At 44.8% G+C, this 20454-nt stretch overlaps 1 protein-coding gene across 1 annotated transcript in view; it reads right to left on the bottom strand.

Moving 5' to 3' along the window:
• The window catches only part of igf1ra (insulin-like growth factor 1a receptor), a 174658-nt gene that overhangs the window by 25454 nt on the left and 128750 nt on the right, over positions 1-20454 (bottom strand). The window contains exons 3-10 of the mRNA XM_064929976.1: positions 12766-13072; positions 11094-11230; positions 10502-10646; positions 9536-9744; positions 9263-9389; positions 8928-9163; positions 8554-8721; positions 8188-8395 (exon numbers count right to left, since the gene is read on the bottom strand). Of these exons, the coding sequence (XP_064786048.1) occupies positions 8188-8395; positions 8554-8721; positions 8928-9163; positions 9263-9389; positions 9536-9744; positions 10502-10646; positions 11094-11230; positions 12766-13072 (1537 nt within the window). The remainder of the gene's footprint in view (positions 1-8187; positions 8396-8553; positions 8722-8927; positions 9164-9262; positions 9390-9535; positions 9745-10501; positions 10647-11093; positions 11231-12765; positions 13073-20454) is intronic.

Genomic DNA, 20454 nt, shown 5'->3' on the forward strand with positions numbered 1-20454 from the left:
AGCAGTCTCTCATGCCAGTGAAAAGTGAGGCCAGAGAAAGGGGACCCAAGACTTTTTTACTTCATGCTCATATACAGTATCAAAGCTAGTGGTGTCTGAAGGATACATAGAGAGATAACCAGAGGCTAAGGGCAGTGCCAACAACAGGACAAAACACACAGAAAGCTTTACTGTACTTCCTTCTACATGAGGTCATGTTTGCAACAGCCCAATCAGCTGATGTCCAGTCAGTGAATCTAATCGGTCATCACCCATCCCTGTCCCCTGACTATTCTCCTCTACTACTCGAGCCAGTCAGTCTATCCCACTGAATGGTGTTCACTGGTCTGGCCAGCTCTAAGGGGATCTTCCCTTCCCTTCTCTCATTTATTGGAATTCCAGATGGCTTCGCTGTACATTTCCTGGCAGCCGGTCACTCCGAACTGCGCCGCGGACAAAGAGAGCGTGTGAGTGGAGGAGGAGGGAGAGCAGCGAGGAGGGCGACAGAATGGAAAACATTTCCTCTTCCCTCTGTTTCTGTTTCCCCTTCCCTTCGCTCACTCGCCCCTTCTCCGTAAATCTTGAACTTTTCAATAAACTCACACTAATTCAGAGGCACTTCCCTCGAGTGTTCTGTGATAATGCTGTCTCTGTTGTGGTGGAGGGCCTGTGCATACACAATAATAGCCTTTAGCGGGAGGCAGGCAGGCAGGCCAGAGACCTGGTACTCCTCGGTTTCCTAGACAGCTATACTATAACAAATCAACACAGTCAAATGCAGGGAAGAGAGAGAATGAAAACAATTAGTAACAATAGTGGTCTTGTTTTATTGTTTATTTTCTGAGTTGGACATATTGTTTTAATACTGTGAAAGATCGCATCACAGAGGAGAAGGAAAGGGCACCATAACACTACATGAATGCATGAGCTTGGCCCAGCAGGTGATAAAGCTCTATAGGAGCTTGGCCCAGCAGGTCATAAAGCTCTATAGGAGCTTGGCCCAGCAGGTGATAAAGCTCTATAGGAGCTTGGCCCAGCAGGTCATAAAGCTCTATAGGAGCTTGGCCCAGCAGGTGATAAAGCTCTATAGGAGCTTGGCCCAGCAGGTGATAAAGAGCAATCTGTACCAAGCAGGCTGGAGTCAGGACTAGGGCTGTGGCGGTCACGAAATTTCATCAGCCGATGATTGTCAAGCAAATAACTGTCGGTCTCACGATAATTGACCGTTAATTAACATAAACACATTTAGCATCTCCTGGCTTCCACACATGCAGACCTTTGGAACATCTACATTTTTAAAAAGTCTAATAAATCCATGTAATGTAGCCTACACCTTCACAACAAATCCATTTATCATTTTAGACAGGTCTAAAGAAACATTATATGAATCAAATGTAGTCTATTTCAGAAGAACAGAATAGTTGTCCTTATGTTAAGTCCTGATGTGACTATGCCATATGGTTGTGGGCTACACTAGTTCATTTACCAGACAAGATTTGCTTAGAATTCCGTGGCATTATTTTATAGTATGAAGAATATAATTGAACAAAGCTGAATAAAATAGAAAGGACATTTTCTCCAAATGATTTAAGGGAGTGGCACATGCGACTATTCTGTGTTGAGCTGTTAACATAGAAATAGGTACTCCTATATGCTTCATTTATTAATGTAACTTCAGTTGCTCTACAAACGTTTGGCTATATGTTCTGATTTTTAATACATTCTAAGGCTGCATGATGAGACTCTAATGATGATTTTTTTTAAGTTGCTTGAAAGTTATGAGCTCTGCTTTGTTATTTGCACAGGCTGTACACACTTCATCAGTCTCTCATTCACAATTCGAGAAGTACTCCATAATGCCTCGAATTGTGGCCATAATGCACCCTAAAAAAATCCATGCCTTTTGCAGCTCTTCTCCCTAAATGCTGACTACTCCAAAACATCATCTCACTCACATGGTTCTCCATCACGTGCTCAGGTCTTTCTCACAGGCAACAAGTGAAGACCGACACATCGGGGACGCAACTGTGCATATCCTTATCCAATTCCGAGGTGCATATTAAAGATATTGGAAGAACTGTTCACATTTACTTTTCATCAGCCAACAACATGAGTAGGCCTAATGAACAGATAAAGCACTAGCCTATGCCAATCTACTAACCCCCATAGTACAAAAGTATTCTATTCTGTGCGAGAAATAGATATTACAAACGTAGTCTGGGACAGTTGTGGGATGCGATAGATTCCAAATTAATACAACCACTAGCATTTAAAAAATGAAGCTGACGCAACAAAACAGAACGTTTAGCTTAAAATGTTGATAAACTATTGGGCTATTTCTTCACATTATAAGCGCAGCAATATGCACATGGCAGTAGGCTATAAGCACACATGTTCCATTAGCAGAAAACATCATTATCAAAAGTGAATGCATGTAATGCTTTTATTATAAAGGTGCATGTTTATGGTGAAAATGATCTTCCCCAAACTTGAAACTCAGGCGCTGCTTATACAGGTATATGCCAGTCAGGTTCTACACCCCTTGTAAAGCACATTAATGTGCTTCATTTTAAGAAGTTATTTGGCCAATTTAGTTGTGATACAAACCTTATCAAAACATATAGGCCTATGGGCTAGGCTACATCAGGTGTGTGACTATGATTAGAAAAGGTCACATAAAAAGGCATTGTTTCTTGCCTTAAGCTGGGCATCATTCACAAGTGTTAATATATAATTCACAAGTGATAGGCTGATATTGACCCATATTCTTGATTTAATCTTGTCTTTACATATACTAAATAATATATGTGTGAAATATGTTTTGAATTACAATTGACCATTATCATGCACCTGCGAAACAGGGGCAGGGGGAAAAAAATGCATGCTATCTCTGCACTTAAATAGCAAATGGGGGACGCTTTTCCTGTGGTTTATTTTCATGCCAGCCAGGTAGGCTATATTCCTGTTGTAAAGATAAGCAATGTGCTTAATATTTGCTTAATATTAGGATAAATAAATATAGTTGGTCTAGCCCAGGGCTGCCCAACACTCTTCCTGAAGATCTACCGTCCTGTGGGTTTTCAGTCCAACCCTAATTTAACACACCTGATTCTACTAATTAGCTGCTCAGCAAGACCTTAACTAGCTCAATCAGATACCCTAAATTAGGGTTGCACTGAAAACCTACAGGACAGTCGATCTCCAGGAAGAGAGTTGGGTAGGCCTGGTCTAGCCTATAGAAAGATGATGGGATCCTCCTCTTTTTAATAGAGGCCACCATTTCTCACGCAATTACATTACCTGTAGACGTGTTGTGCAGCATGAGCTCATGAGTTCTCATGAAGTGTTTTATTAGATTATCGATTACATTTGCATTGATGTCAGAGTGACTAGAGGGACAATAGAGGTTTTTTTAATGGTGCTGAAGAGGATGGCTGACATCTTACATGCTCCTAACTAATTGTGCTATTTTGTCTTTTTTTTTTGCGTTGTTTGTAACTTATTTTTTTACTTATTTTGTACATAATGTTGCTGCTATCGTTCTTATGACCGAAAATAACTTCTGGACTTCAGAACAGCGATTGCTCACCACGAACCGGAAGAAGATTTTTCCTTTAACGAGTCTGATGAGAAGGATATACTGCTCTCCCGGGAACAGGCCCAAATCCCCATCATTTGTGTGAAGAAAAGACGGCGGAAAAGAGGATGCAGATCGGGCTTCTGAGAATTTGTAGGCGAGCGAGCGAGTAAACTCCCACTGCCATCCATTCTACTTGCTAACATGCAGTCATTGGAAAATAAAATGTATGACCTATGATTACGATTATCCTACCACTGGGACATTAAAAATGGTAATATTTTATGTTTCACAGAGTCGCGGCTGAACGACGACATGGATAATATAGAGCTGGTGGGATTTTCCATGCACCGGCAGAACAGAGAAGCTACATCTGGTAAGACGAGGGGTGGGGGTGTGTGTCTTTGTCAATAACAGCTGGTGCGCGATGTCTAATATTAAAGAAGTCTCAAGGTATTGCTTGCCTGAGGTAGAGTACCTTATGATAAGCTATAGACCACATTATCTACCAAGAGAGCGCTATATTGTTCGTAGCCATCTATTTACCACCACAAAACGATGCTGGCACTAAGACCGCCTATCAACCAACTCTATAAGGACATAAGCAAACAACAAAATGCTAACCCAGAAGCAGCGCTCCTAGTGGCCGGGGACTTTAATGCAGGCAAACTTAAATCAGTTACAATTTTTACCAGCATGTCACATGTTCAACCAGAGGGAAAAAAACTCTAGACCACCTTAACTCCACACACAGCGATGCATACAAAGCTCTCCCCCGCCCTCCATTTGGTAAATCTGACCATAATTCTATCCTCCTGATTGCTGCTTACAAGCAAAAACTAAAGCAGGAGGTACCTGTGACTCGCTCAATACAAAAGTGGTCAGATGACGCGGATGCTACACTACAGGACTGTTTTGCTAGCACAGACTGGAATATGATCCGGGATTCATCCAATAGCATTGAGGAGTATACCACCTCAGTCAGTTATCGGCTTCATCAATAAGCGCATCGATGACGTCGTCCCCACAGTGACCGTACGTACAAATTCCAACCAGAAGCCATGGATTACAGGCAACATCAAGATCTGCATCGAGCTAAAGGCTAGAGCTGCCACTTTCAAGGAGCGGGACACTAATCCGGACACTTGTAAAAAATCCCGCTATGCCCTCAGACGAACCATCAAACAAGCAAAGCGTCAATACAGGATTAAAATTGAATCCTACTACACCGGCTCTGACGCTCGTCGGATGTGGCAGGGCTTGAAAACTATTAAGGACTACAAAGGGAAACCCAGACGCAAGCTGCCAAGTGACGCGAGCCTACAAGATGAGCTAAATGCCTTTTATGCTCGCTTCGAGGCAAGCGACACTGAATCATGCACGAGAGCACCAGCTGTTCTGGATGACTGTGTGAGATCGCTCTCAGTAGCCGATTTGAACAAGACCTTTAAACAGGTCAGCATTCACAAAGCCGCAGGGCCAAATTGATTACCAGGACGTGTACTCAAAGCATGCGCGGGCCAACCGGCAAGTGTCTTCACTAACATTTTCAACCTCTCCCTGACTGATCTGTAATACCTACACATTTCAAGCAGACCACCATAGTCCCTGTGTCCAAGGAAGTGAAAGTAAGCTGCCTAAATTATTACCACCCTGAAGTACTTTGAAAGGCTGGTCATGACTTATATCAACAGCATCAGCAATCAGCAACAGCAATATACCCTAGACCCATTCCAATTCGTATACCGCCCCAACAGATCCACAGATGATGCAATCTCAATTACACTCCACACTGCCCTTGCCCACCTGGACAAAAGGAACACCTATATGGCAATGCTGTTCATTGACTACTGCTCAGCGTTCAACACCATAGTGCCCTCAAAGCTCATCACTAAGCTAAGGCCCCTGGGACTAAACACCACCCTCTGCAACTGGATCCTGGACTTGTTGATGGGCCGCCCCCAGGTGATAAGAGTAGGCAACAACACGTCTGCCTCGCTGATCCTCAACACTGGGGCCCCTCAGGGGTGTGTACTTAGTCCCCTCCTGTACTCGCTGTTCACCCATGACTGCGTGGCCAAACACAACTCCAACACCATAATTAAGTTTGCTGACGACACAACAGTGGTAGGCCTGATCACTGACAACGATAAGACAGCCTATAGGGAGGAGGTCAGAGAAATGGCAGTGTGGTGCCACGGCAACAACTTCTCCCTCAATGTGAGCAAGACAAAGGAGCTGATCGTGGACTACAGGAAAAGGGTGGGTCGAACAGGCCCCCATTAACATCCACGGAGCTGTAGTGGAGTGGGTCGAGAGTTTCAAGTTCCTTGGTGTCCACATCACCAACAAACTATCATGGTCCAAACACACCAAGACAGTCATGAAGAGGGCACGACAATACCTTGTCCCCCTCAGGAGACTGAAAGGATTTGGCATGGGACCCCAGATCCTCAAAAGATTCTACAGCTGCACCATCAAGAGCATCCTGACCAGTTGCATCACCGCCTGGTATGGCAACTGCTCGGCATCTGACCATAAGGTGCTACAGAGAGTAGTGCGTACGGCCCAGTACATCACTGGGGTCAAGCTTCCTGCAATCCAAAACCTATACAATAGGTGGTGTCAGAGGTAAGCCCATAAAATTGTCAGAGACTCCAGAGCCCCAAAACTAGGACCAAAAGGCCCCTCAACAGCTTCAACCCCCAAGCCATAAAACTGCTGAACGATTAATGAAATGGCCACCGGACTATTACATTGTCCCCCCCCCCCCATTTGTTTTGTAAACTGCTGCTACTCGCTGTCTATTATCTATGCATAGTCACTTCACCCCTACCTTCATGAACAAATTACCTCAACTAACCTGTACCCCCACACACTGACTCGGTACTGGTACCCCCTGTATATAGACTCATTATTGTTATGTTATTGTGTTACTTTTTATTATTTTGTATTTTTTACTTTAACTGCACTGTTGGTTAAGGGCTTGTAAGTAAGCATTTCACCGTAAGGTCAACACTTGTTGTATTCGGCACATGTGACAAATAAAGTTTGATTTGATTTGAGTACCAGGCAGTTGGCAGGTTTGGTAGTCTACTAATGACCAGCAGCAGCATCAGAACTTGGAGAAGCCTAATTAATGTGACTAAACGGTCACATGGAATTTGACTGCCTTCGTGACTCGTGACCACCGGTGTGGCGGTAATACGGTCACCGCAACAGCCCTAGTCAGGACAAAGTATAAGCACTAGGATTTATCAAGCACTAGAGGCTTCACTCTGGAGGTTAACTAGGGGACTAGAATTTGTTTTCCATTCCATTTGTTTTGAGAGAAACTGGTACTAATTCAGTGAATACTCAAAACTGTACCCTGAATACACAAACACAGTACTGCTCATGCACTCATTTACCTCAGACACACACACACAGTCTGATCTGCCATCTGGTATGGGGAAACAAGTGGCCTGAGTTTACCCTGAAAAAGGCTCAATTTCAAAACGCAATCAGTCTCTCAGTGTGAGTGAGTACATCTGTGTGTCTATGTGTGTGTATGACAAAGAGTGAAGTGAGTGTGTGTGTGGGAATGGGTTGGAGTCTTTAAACTGTAAAGCATCCGTAGCCACGAGCAAGGTAAAATGATAACACAACACAGATGTCAGTCCCCATTCTGGCAAACAAAAGGCTAACGGGCTTATAGTGTGCAGCCAGGCCAGCGAGCAGAGCGCAGGCCCTTCAGACTCATTAATCAGATCCCTCTCCCCGGGTTTGTTTGTGCTGCCTAAATTACAGCCTGCTAGGCCTTAATATCCTGCCGCCGCTGTCGTCATGGTGATGGAATCCACAAGTGCCGTAAGCAGGCCTTTGATCCCTGCACCCGTGTCTCTCTCTCTGTCAGGGTCCTCTGACACAGTTCCAGCCCAATCCCTTCCTACCTCCTCCCTTCTGCTCCCCTCCCTCCCTACCTCCCTCCCCTATGCTCCCTTCCTCCCTCCCCTCTGCTCCCTTCCTTCCTCCCCTCTGCTCCCCTCCCTCCCTCCACTCTTCTCCCTCCCTCCCTCCCCTCTGCTCCCTCCCTCCCCTCTGCTCCCCTCCCTACCTCCCTCCCCTCTGCTCCCTCCCCTCTTCTCCCTCCCTCCCTACCTCCCACCCCTCTCTCCCTCCCTCCCTCCCCTCTGCTCCCTCCCTCCCCTCTTCTCCCTCCCTCCCTCCCCTCTGCTCCCCTCCCTACCTCCCTCCCCTCTGCTCCCCTCCCTACCTCCCTCCCCTCTGCTCCCTCCTCCCCTCTTCTCCCTCCCTCCCTCCCTCCCCTCTGCTCCCCTCCCTACCTCCCTCCGCTGCCCCTCCCTCCCTCCCTCCCTCCCTCTAAACCCTGATGATGTTTAGATCCTGTCAGTCCCAGTCCCAGGGCTGGGTAATTACAACACCACTGTGTCCTGACCCTGGATCTCTCTCTAGGCTATTAAAGAAAACAGGACCCAGATTGTGAGCTCAGCTCTTTGATAATCATCTACAAAGCCTCAGAGAAGGGTTTGGTCCAAAAGCTGTTAACAATGGGGAAGGTAGAGTTTTACTATCTTACTGTTGTGTGATCTCTCTCCATAGAGGGAGGCTGCCTGCTGTCTGGCACCTACCTGGGGGTGAAGATAGAATTGTGCAGGAAGTTCTCAAAGACTTTGCGGTAGGAGGCGTCGTCTATCTCTGCCTTCAGGTCCTCCTTGGTCTTGGGGCAGGGGCAGCAAGGGCCCTTATCCCCCCCAGACAGGTCAGACTTGGTGGGCTTGGTGTCCTCCTCCATGTCTGCCAACCCTGTGGCTGATATCCTGATGGGGATCTTCAGCTCTGTTGTACAGTGGAAGGGGAACGGGACCCGTTAGTGAATTACTTTCCCGAAGAAAGCACAAATCCCCTGTGTACAAAAATCTATTATATCGATTCCATAATGTACACAGATAAAAATACAGAACAGGTTGGATAAGAAGAGGGGTTGGAATGCTGACCTTTGGAGCAGTAGTTGTGTTGGTACAACTCCCTGTCTTCAGCTTGCTGCTGCCAGCGGACCAGGTAAAAAGTGAGATTGCCGTTAGGGTTGAGGGGAGGTGACCATTTCACTACCAGCTTTGAGGATGAGTTGGCATACGCACGGGCATCCATTGGCATAGACGGCTCTGTGACAAAAACACACAAATGTTGAAATGTTGTGAGTGGTGTTCAAAATGTGTAGTTTTCATGACACGTTAAATAAGAGGGATACATTTGATGAAGTTCTGATAAGAAGTCTTTCAGTTTATCTTAGTTGGGTGAAAAGTTGTCCATGGCTGAGGTGACATGCTGTTGTTTACAGAAGCTGTACTGTAGCCTACTACTGTCTTACCTGAGGGTCTGGTGCGTATGTAGACCACATCACTCTTGGCTCCCGGGATGTGTTTGTCCTCCACCACCAGGGTGATGGCCTTGACAAAGATGGCGTACTGGGTCCAGGGCTTCAGTGGGGACAGCAGCACACCAGGGTCTATCTCTTTGTCCTGAGGCAGGTCCACGTCAACCATGTTCCAACTGTTGGAGCCACACCCATCCTGGCCATCAAACTCTGTGATGTTCTGGTGCGGTCTGGAATACATGAAAAACACCACCTTCGGTAAATGTGAAGTATAAAGGCTCTATGGTAAAATAGTGTAATATCTGTGTGTGCTATATGTGAGCACTCACGCCTCCTTGTAGTAGACAATGAAGCTGATGAGGTCTCTGTAGTCTGGTGGTCTGTAGCGCTCCCAGGTCAGCTTGATCCGGTTACTCACCGTACTGTTGGACTTGAACTTCAGGATGTGGCTCTCACCTATAAACACAAACCCCATCTTAGATATCCCCCTTACAGGAAACTCAATAGTGATATGATAAAATACTACATTGTATTAATTCAAGTACTGAATGAGCATAGAAAGTTAAAGTAATCCCACTCCAAATGTCCGGTGGTGTACTCACAGCTGGCTCTGTCCCCATTGTTGCGGAAATCGTCCTCTTCAAACTTCTCAGTGATTCCCGTCTTCTCCCACATCTTGTGTATCTCAGACATGCAGAGTTTGGGGTTGAAGCGGAAGGACAGCCTCCCAGCCTTGATGGTCAGGTTGTGTTGGGTCCAGTCCCACAGGTACTGCAGGCGCTGGTTGTCGATGGCAGAGAAAGCATACATCCTGATAAGGAGACAACAGACAGGTGTTCACTTCCTCATACACCTAGTAGCTGTGCTGTGGGCATAAATAGGGCCAAACCACTTTTCAATCCATTGATTTACTTTAAACACAGAATAGAGCACTGAGGATAAAGTTGTCAAAATGTTGTGGAGTGGTTGGCTTAGTTTTCCATCTGGTGGATGTGTAAAGGGAAGTAGATCGGGTGTCATTGTGCGGTTGTGTCTGTCTAACACTGAGCTGTACAGACAGAGAGGGCCGGAGATGAAACAGAGCGACTCAGAGCCTCTCAGCTCCATGGAACACCTCGGAAACTAGCAGAATGTCAGTGCTGCTCTAGAGCACCCCTCCTGCTGTAACTCTAGCCTGGGAGGGATGACAACAAGAGGCCCGAGAGGCTTTCCCACGACCCTCCTGGTCATCTCCAGAAACACACTCCCTATCTCTGACAAGGGATAGGCCGCTGGTGATGTCATGCTACAGCCAGAATAGGCTGGGAGACCTGAGAGTTTCTATTCAGATAGATAGCTCATCCACCTTGTCATTACATCACAAGGAGAGGTGCCATGTTGTCTTATGGTGGTTTTATGGGAATTCCTCACTGAAAATGTTATGGCTGGAACCTTACTTACCCTAGCCACATATAAAAATCATTCACAAGGCTTTCAAAACCGTCTGGGATACATCTACCATGAGATAAACGCTGACACTTCCCCTAATCCCCAGACATGGGTTGGACTCAGAGAGCGGCCTGTCGTACCCTTCCATGAGCTCCTCCCCGTTGATGTAGCGCAGGCTCTTGAGGAAGGAGAGCGAGCCTAGCGTGTGGGAGTGGCGGATCCTCACATAGCCAGTCACTGTCTGGATCAGCCCCATGAAGCTTTCCAGCTCTGAAGCGATGTTATCTGGAGAGAGGAGAGGGGAAAGTTAGCAAACACATACTCAGACACAACAGTCAGCGTGTGAGAACCCCTGCTCTGAACACATCAAATCCCACCGGTAACTGTACTGAACACCTCAAATCCCACAGGCAACTGTACTGAACACATCAAATCCCACAGGCAACTGTACTGAACACATCAAATCCCACAGGCAACTGTACTGAACACATCAAATCCCACAGGCAACTGTACAGTCTAAAGATAAGCTGTAAGTCACCTTGTAAATTGAGCAAATACATAGCATAATAGCAAAATGTGATAATTGGTTTGGGGCACAGTGCAGGCAGCTGATGTAATGTATACTCTGCGGCCCACACTAGCTCTCCCAGCGCCCCCGTGCTCCCTTCCAGGTCTCTAGGGAGACAGACAGACTGAGTGGTCCTGGTTACTGGTACTGGTACTGGTACTCACTGCCACGGCGGATGTTGATGTGCAGGTTGCCTTTGATGACTGTACAGCCCATTAGAGACTGAGCAGCATCCACTGAGTCGATGGTCTTGGAGTCACAGATCTTATCACACAGGCCATCACAGGCACTGCAGAACATACTGTGATTGAGGAAGAGAGAGAAGAGGGAAAACAGTCAAGGAATGTCCTTAACCAAATAAAGCTACAAAATTACAATTTCCAAGAAACCAGATTAAGATGCCTCCCCCTAACTCACCCAAAATTTCAAAAAATGTGTCTAATGTTTGCTTTGAAATAGAAGCTCACTTTCTTTATGAACTGTGTAATCTTTTATGAGTGCTTAATTGAACCCTTGGTTTCGTGAGAGTGACTCACTAAATGGCCCTAAAGACAAAAAAAAGACTGATATGTCCACAAATATATGGCAACAGTGACTCAACATGGAACGTTTGGAGAATGAAAATCTAAATATGGAGACAAGTTACCCTGAGTCACAAACAAAGACATTCTCTTATTCAAACCGGGTAAATGTCAAATGGGGTAAATGTCCCGAGTTACAGCGCTGCTGTGAGGAATCCCTCCTGAATGCCTTCAAGCAACATTCATAAAGTATTTTTAGTATCTTACGGTAATGCACCAATGGATGAGTCTTGAATACTGGGCACTGAGGTCAGCATCTTCCTCTGTTTCTGAATTACATGGAATGTCCACAGGCTTCAATCATTCATGACCTAACATGACGTTCTGCCTGAAGCATTTTTTATCTCTGAAGCTTCTCTTTAAGAATGGAATCTCTGAGAGGACCAGGTGGAGAAGGGTTTCACATAGAATCTCTGAGAGGACCAGGTGGAGAAGGGTTTCACATGGAATCTCTGAGAGGACCAGGTGGAGAAGGGTTTCACATAGAATCTCTGAGAGGACCAGGTGGAGAAGGGTTTGGAATCTCTGAGAGGACCATGGAATTCTGAATCTCTGAGAGGACCAGGTGGAGAAGGGTTTCACATAGAATCTCTGAGAGGACCAGGTGGAGAAGGGTTTCACATAGAATCTCTGAGAGGACCAGGTGGAGAAGGGTTTCACATAGAATCTCTGAGAGGACCAGGTGGAGAAGGGTTTCACATAGAATCTCTGAGAGGACCAGGTGGAGAAGGGTTTCACATAGAATCTCTGAGAGGACCAGGTGGGGAAGGGTTTCATATGGAATCTCTGAGAATCTCTGAGAGGACAAGGTGGAGAAGGGTTTCACATAGAATCTCTGAGAGGACCAGGTGGAGAAGGGTTTCACATGGAATCTCTGAGAGGACCAGGTGGGGAAGGGTTTCACATAGAATCTCTGAGACGACCAGGTGGAGAAGGGTTTCACATAGAATCTCTGAGAGGACCAGGTGGAGAAGGGTTTCACATAGAATCTCTGAGTGGACCAGGTGGAGAAGGGTTTCACATAGAATCTCTGAGAGGACCAGGTGGGGAAGGGTTTCACATAGAGGTGAATTATTCAGAAGACCTCTGCATGCAAATTCAAAAAACAAACACAGGGCCAGAGAAACCCCACAACCAATATGTCAGAGGACTGTATACAGTAACAATAGTGCTGTATATAATAGTATAGATGATCCTGGAGAGCCCTTTAGAGCCCTTTGGAGCCTTTGAGGTGAAGTGTGCTCTCTGCTCTTACCTATTGCTCTCATTGCGTGTAAAGCCTGATGGACACTCAGGCATGCACTCTCCTTCGTGAATGACAAAGTCGAAGTCGCTGGGCAGGTGCACGCGGGCACACAGGTCCATGGTGATGCAGCGCCAGCCCTCAAACTTGTAAGTGTCTGGGGGGCAGTGCTGCACGCAGCGGCCCTCGTGGTAGTAGTGCAGGCAGGCTGCACAGGCCATGTCGTCGTCCGGCTCCGTACAGCTTCCCAGGCACTGGGCATGGCAACACTCACCACTGTCCGTACATGCCCTCCGCTCACACTTCTTCTCTGGGCACACTGGGCGAAACACAGAGAGAAACAGGTTAGTGAGATGACATGACTGGGTCAGAGTAAACAGTCACCATATTTCAATAGGTCTGGATGACAGGGTCTGAGTAAACAGTCACCATATTACAATAGGTCTAGATGACAGGGTCAGAGTAAACAGTCACCATATTACAATAGGTCTGGATGACAGGGTCTGAGTAAACAGTCACCATATTACAATAGGTCTAGATGACAGGGTCAGAGTAAACAGTCACCATATTACAATAGGTCTGGATGACATGGTCAGAGTAAACAGTCACCATATTACAATAGGTCTGGATGACATGGTCAGAGTAAACAGTCACCATATTACAATAGGTCTGGATGACAGGGTCAGAGTAACCAGTCACCATATTACAATAGGTCTGGATGACAGGGTCAGAGTAAACAGTCACCATATTACAATAGGTCTGGATGACAGGGTCAGAGTAAACAGTCACCATATTACAATAGGTCTGGATGACAGGGTCAGAGTAAACAGTCACCATATTACAATAGGTCTGGATGACAGGGTCTGAGTAAACAGTCACCATATTACAATAGGTCTGGATGACACAATAGGTCTGGATTACAGGGTCAGAGTAAACAGTCACCATATTACAATAGGTCTGGATGACAGGGTCTGAGTAAACAGTCACCATATTACAATAGGTCTGGATGACAGGGTCAGAGTAAACAGTCACCATATTACAATAGGTCTGGATGACAGGGTCAGAGTAAACAGTCACCATATTACAATAGGTCTGGATGACAGGGTCAGAGTAAACAGTCACCATATTACAATAGGTCTGGATGACAGGGTCAGAGTAAACAGTCACCATATTACAATAGGTCTGGATGACAGGGTCAGAGTAAACAGTCACCATATTACAATAGGTCTGGATGACAGGGTCAGAGTAAACAGTCACCATATTACAATAGGTCTGGATGACAGGGTCTGAGTAAACAGTCACCATATTACAATAGGTCTGGATGACAGGGTCTGAGTAAACAGTCACCATATTACAATAGGTCTGGATGACAGGGTCTGAGTAAACAGTCACCATATTACAATAGGTCTGGATGACAGGGTCAGAGTAAACAGTCACCATATTACAATAGGTCTGGATGACATGGTCAGAGTAAACAGTCACCATATTACAATAGGTCTGGATGACAGGGTCAGAGTAAACAGTCACCATTTTACAATAGGTCTGGATGACATGGTCAGAGTAAACAGTCACCATATTACAATAGGTCTGGATGACAGGGTCAGAGTAAACAGTCACCATATTACAATAGGTCTGGATGACAGGGTCTGAGTAAACAGTCACCATATTACAATAGGTCTGGATGACAGGGTCAGAGTAAACAGTCACCATATTACAATAGGTCTGGATGACAGGGTCTGAGTAAACAGTCACAATATTACAATAGGTCTGGATGACAGGGTCAGAGTAAACAGTCACCATATTACAATAGGTCTGGATGACAGGGTCTGAGTAAACAGTCACCATATTACAATAGGTCTGGATAACAGGGTCAGAGTAAACAGTCACCATATTACAATAGGTCTGGATGACAGGGTCAGAGTAAACAGTCACCATATTACAATAGATCTGGATGACAGGGTCAGAGTAAACAGTCACCATTTTACTATCGATCTGGGTTACAATAGGTCTGGATGACAGGGTCAGAGTAAACAGTCACCATATTACAATAGGTCTGGATGACAGGGTCAGAGTAAACAGTCACCATATTACAATAGGTCTGGATAACAGGGTCAGAGTAAACAGTCACCATATTACAATAGGTCTGGATGACAGGGTCAGAGTAAACAGTCACCATATTACAATAGGTCTGGATAACAGGGTCAGAGTAAACAGTCACCATATTACAATAGGTCTGGATGACAGGGTCAGAGTAAACAGTCACCATATTACAATAGGTCTGGATGACAGGGTCAGAGTAAACAGTCACCATATTACAATAGGTCTGGATAACAGGGTCAGAGTAAACAGTCACCATATTACAATAGGTCTGGATGACAGGGTCAGAGTAAACAGTCACCATATTACAATAGGTCTGGATGACAGGGTCAGAGTAAACAGTCACCATATTACAATAGGTCTGGATGACAGGGTCAGAGTAAACAGTCACCATATTACAATAGGTCTGGATGACAGGGTCAGAGTAAACAGTCACCATATTACAATAGGTCTGGATGACAGGGTCTGAGTAAACAGTCACCATATTACAATAGGTCTGGATGACAGGGTCAGAGTAAACAGTCACCATATTACAATAGGTCTGGATGACATGGTCAGAGTAAACAGTCACCATATTACAATAGGTCTGGATGACAGGGTCAGAGTAAACAGTCACCATTTTACTATCGATCTGGGTGACATGGACTGAGTAAACAGTCACCATATTACAATAGGTCTGGATGACATGGTCAGAGTAAACTGTCACCATATTACAATAGGTCTGGATGACAGGGTCAGAGTAAACAGTCACCATATTACAATAGGTCTGGATGACAGGGTCAGAGTAAACAGTCACCATATTACAATAGGTCTGGATGACAGGGTCTGAGTAAACAGTCACCATATTACAATAGGTCTGGATGACAGGGTCAGAGTAAACAGTCACCATATTACAATAGGTCTGGATGACAGGGTCAGAGTAAACAGTCACCATATTACAATAGGTCTGGATGACAGGGTCTGAGTAAACAGTCACCATATTACAATAGGTCTGGATGACAGGGTCAGAGTAAACAGTCACCATATTACAATAGGTCTGGATGACAGGGTCAGAGTAAACAGTCACCATATTACAATAGGTCTGGATAACAGGGTCAGAGTAAACAGTCACCATATTACAATAGGTCTGGATGACAGGGTCAGAGTAAACAGTCACCATATTACAATAGGTCTGGATGACAGGGTCAGAGTAAACAGTCACCATATTACAATAGGTCTGGATGACAGGGTCAGAGTAAACAGTCACCATATTACAATAGGTCTGGATGACAGGGTCAGAGTAAACAGTCACCATATTACAATAGGTCTGGATGACAGGGTCAGAGTAAACAGTCACCATATTACAATAGGTCTGGATAACAGGGTCAGAGTAAACAGTCACCATATTACAATAGGTCTGGATGACAGGGTCAGAGTAAACAGTCACCATATTACAATAGGTCTGGATGACAGGGTCAGAGTAAACAGTCACCATATTACAATAGGTCTGGATGACAGGGTCAGAGTAAACAGTCACCATATTACAATAGGTCTGGATGACAGGGTCAGAGTAAACAGTCACCATATTACAATAGGTCTGGATGACAGGGTCAGAGTAAACAGTCACCATATTACAATAGGTCTGGATGACAGGGTCAGAGTAAACAGTCACCATATTACAATAGGTCTGGATGACAGGGTCTGAGTAAACAGTCACCATATTACAATAGGTCTGGATGACAGGGTCAGAGTAAACAGTCACCATATTACAATAGGTCTGGATGACAGGGTCAGAGTAAACAGTCACCATATTACAATAGGTCTGGATGACAGGGTCAGAGTAAACAGTCACCATATTACAATAGGTCTGGATGACAGGGTCAGAGTAAACAGTCACCATATTACAATAGGTCTGGATGACAGGGTCAGAGTAAACAGTCACCATATTACAATAGGTCTGGATGACAGGGTCTGAGTAAACAGTCACCATATTACAATAGGTCTGGATGACAGGGTCTGAGTAAACAGTCACCATATTACAATTGATCTGGATGACATGGTCTGAGTAAACAGTCACCATATTACAATAGGTCTGGATAACAGGGTCAGAGTAAACAGTCACCATATTACAATAGGTCTGGATGACAGGGTCAGAGTAAACAGTCACCATATTACAATAGGTCTGGATGACAGGGTCAGAGTAAACAGTCACCATATTACAATAGGTCTGGATGACAGGGTCAGAGTAAACAGTCACCATATTACAATAGGTCTGGATGACAGGGTCAGAGTAAACAGTCACCATATTACAATAGGTCTGGATGACAGGGTCAGAGTAAACAGTCACCATATTACAATAGGTCTGGATGACAGGGTCTGAGTAAACAGTCACCATATTACAATAAACAGGGTCAGAGTAAACAGTCACCATATTACAATAGGTCTGGATGACAGGGTCAGAGTAAACAGTCACCATATTACAATAGGTCTGGATGACAGGGTCAGAGTAAACAGTCACCATATTACAATAGGTCTGGATGACAGGGTCAGAGTAAACAGTCACCATATTATTACAATAGGTCTGGATGACAGGGTCTGAGTAAACAGTCACCATATTACAATAGGTCTGGATGACAGGGTCAGAGTAAACAGTCACCAGGGTCAGATTACAATAGGTCTGGATGACAGGGTCAGAGTAAACAGTCACCATATTACAATAGGTCTGGATGACAGGGTCTGAGTAAACAGTCACCATATTACAATAGGTCTGGATGACAGGGTCTGAGTAAACAGTCACCATATTACAATAGGTCTGGATGACAGGGTCAGAGTAAACAGTCACCATATTACAATAGGTCTGGATGACAGGGTCAGAGTAAACAGTCACCATATTACAATAGGTCTGGATGACAGGGTCTGAGTAAACAGTCACCATATTACAATAGGTCTGGATGACAGGGTCTGAGTAAACAGTCACCATATTACAATAGGTCTGGATGACAGGGTCAGAGTAAACAGTCACCATATTACAATAGGTCTGGATGACAGGGTCAGAGTAAACAGTCACCATATTACAATAGGTCTGGATGACAGGGTCTGAGTAAACAGTCACCATATTACAATAGGTCTGGATGACAGGGTCAGAGTAAACAGTCACCATATTACAATAGGTCTGGATGACAGGGTCAGAGTAAACAGTCACCATATTACAATAGGTCTGGATGACAGGGTCAGAGTAAACAGTCACCATATTACAATAGGTCTGGATGACAGGGTCTGAGTAAACAGTCACCATATTACAATAGGTCTGGATGACAGGGTCAGAGTAAACAGTCACCATATTACAATAGGTCTGGATGACAGGGTCAGAGTAAACAGTCACCATATTACAATAGGTCTGGATGACAGGGTCAGAGTAAACAGTCACCATATTACAATAGGTCTGGATGACAGGGTCAGAGTAAACAGTCACCATATTACAATAGGTCTGGATGACAGGGTCAGAGTAAACAGTCACCATATTACAATAGGTCTGGATGACAGGGTCTGAGTAAACAGTCACCATATTACAATAGGTCTGGATGACAGGGTCAGAGTAAACAGTCACCATATTACAATAGGTCTGGATGACAGGGTCAGAGTAAACAGTCACCATATTACAATAGGTCTGGATGACAGGGTCAGAGTAAACAGTCACCATATTACAATAGGTCTGGATGACAGGGTCAGAGTAAACAGTCACCATATTACAATAGGTCTGGATGACAGGGTCAGAGTAAACAGTCACCATATTACAATAGGTCTGGATGACAGGGTCAGAGTAAACAGTCACCATATTACAATAGGTCTGGATGACAGGGTCTGAGTAAACAGTCACCATATTACAATAGGTCTGGATGACAGGGTCAGAGTAAACAGTCACCATATTACAATAGGTCTGGATGACAGGGTCAGAGTAAACAGTCACCATATTACAATAGGTCTGGATGACAGGGTCAGAGTAAACAGTCACCATATTACAATAGGTCTGGATGACAGGGTCAGAGTAAACAGTCACCATATTACAATAGGTCTGGATGACACAGGGTCAGAGTAAACAGTCACCATATTACAATAGGTCTGGATGACAGGGATAAACAGTCACCATATTACAATAGGTCTGGTGACAGGGTCTGAGTAAACAGTCACCATATTACAATAGGTCTGGATGACAGGGTCAGAGTAAACAGTCACCATATTACAATAGGTCTGGATGACAGGGTCAGAGTAAACAGTCACCATATTACAATAGGTCTGGATGACAGGGTCAGAGTAAACAGTCACCATATTACAATAGGTCTGGATGACAGGGTCAGAGTAAACAGTCACCATATTACAATAGGTCTGGATGACAGGGTCAGAGTAAACAGTCACCATATTACAATAGGTCTGGATGACAGGGTCAGAGTAAACAGTCACCATATTACAATAGGTCTGGATAACAGGGTCAGAGTAAACAGTCACCATATTACAATAGGTCTGGATGACAGGGTCAGAGTAAACAGTCACCATTTTACTATCGATCTGGGTGACATGGCCTGAGTAAACAGTCACCATATTACAATAGGTCTGGATGACAGGGTCAGAGTAAACAGTCACCATATTACAATAGGTCTGGATGACAGGGTCAGAGTAAACAGTCACCATATTACAATAGGTCTGGATGACAGGGTCAGAGTAAACAGTCACCATATTACAATAGGTCTGGATGACAGGGTCAGAGTAAACAGTCACCATATTACAATAGGTCTGGATGACAGGGTCAGAGTAAACAGTCACCATATTACAATAGGTCTGGATAACAGGGTCAGAGTAAACAGTCACCATATTACAATAGGTCTGGATGACAGGGTCAGAGTAAACAGTCACCATATTACAATAGGTCTGGATGACAGGGTCAGAGTAAACAGTCACCATATTACAATAGGTCTGGATGACAGGGTCAGAGTAAACAGTCACCATATTACAATAGGTCTGGATGACAGGGTCAGAGTAAACAGTCACCATATTACAATAGGTCTGGATGACAGGGTCAGAGTAAACAGTCACCATATTACAATAGGTCTGGATGACAGGGTCAGAGTAAACAGTCACCATATTACAATAGGTCTGGATGACATGGTCAGAGTAAACAGTCACCATATTACAATAGGTCTGGATGACAGGGTCAGAGTAAACAGTCACCATATTACAATAGGTCTGGATGACAGGGTCTGAGTAAACAGTCACCATATTACAATAGGTCTGGATGACAGGGTCAGAGTAAACAGTCACCATATTACAATAGGTCTGGATGACAGGGTCTGGTAAACAGTCACCATATTACAATAGGTCTGGATGACAGGGTCAGAGTAAACAGTCACCATATTACAATAGGTCTGGATGACAGGGTCTGAGTAAACAGTCACCATATTACAATAGGTCTGGATGACAGGGTCAGAGTAAACAGTCACCATATTACAATAGGTCTGGATGACAGGGTCAGAGTAAACAGTCACCATATTACAATAGGTCTGGATGACAGGGTCAGAGTAAACAGTCACCATATTACAATAGGTCTGGATGACAGGGTCAGAGTAAACAGTC

This window comes from Oncorhynchus masou, chromosome 22 (genome assembly GCF_036934945.1).
Source record: "Oncorhynchus masou masou isolate Uvic2021 chromosome 22, UVic_Omas_1.1, whole genome shotgun sequence".
NCBI lineage: Eukaryota > Metazoa > Chordata > Actinopteri > Salmoniformes > Salmonidae > Oncorhynchus > Oncorhynchus masou.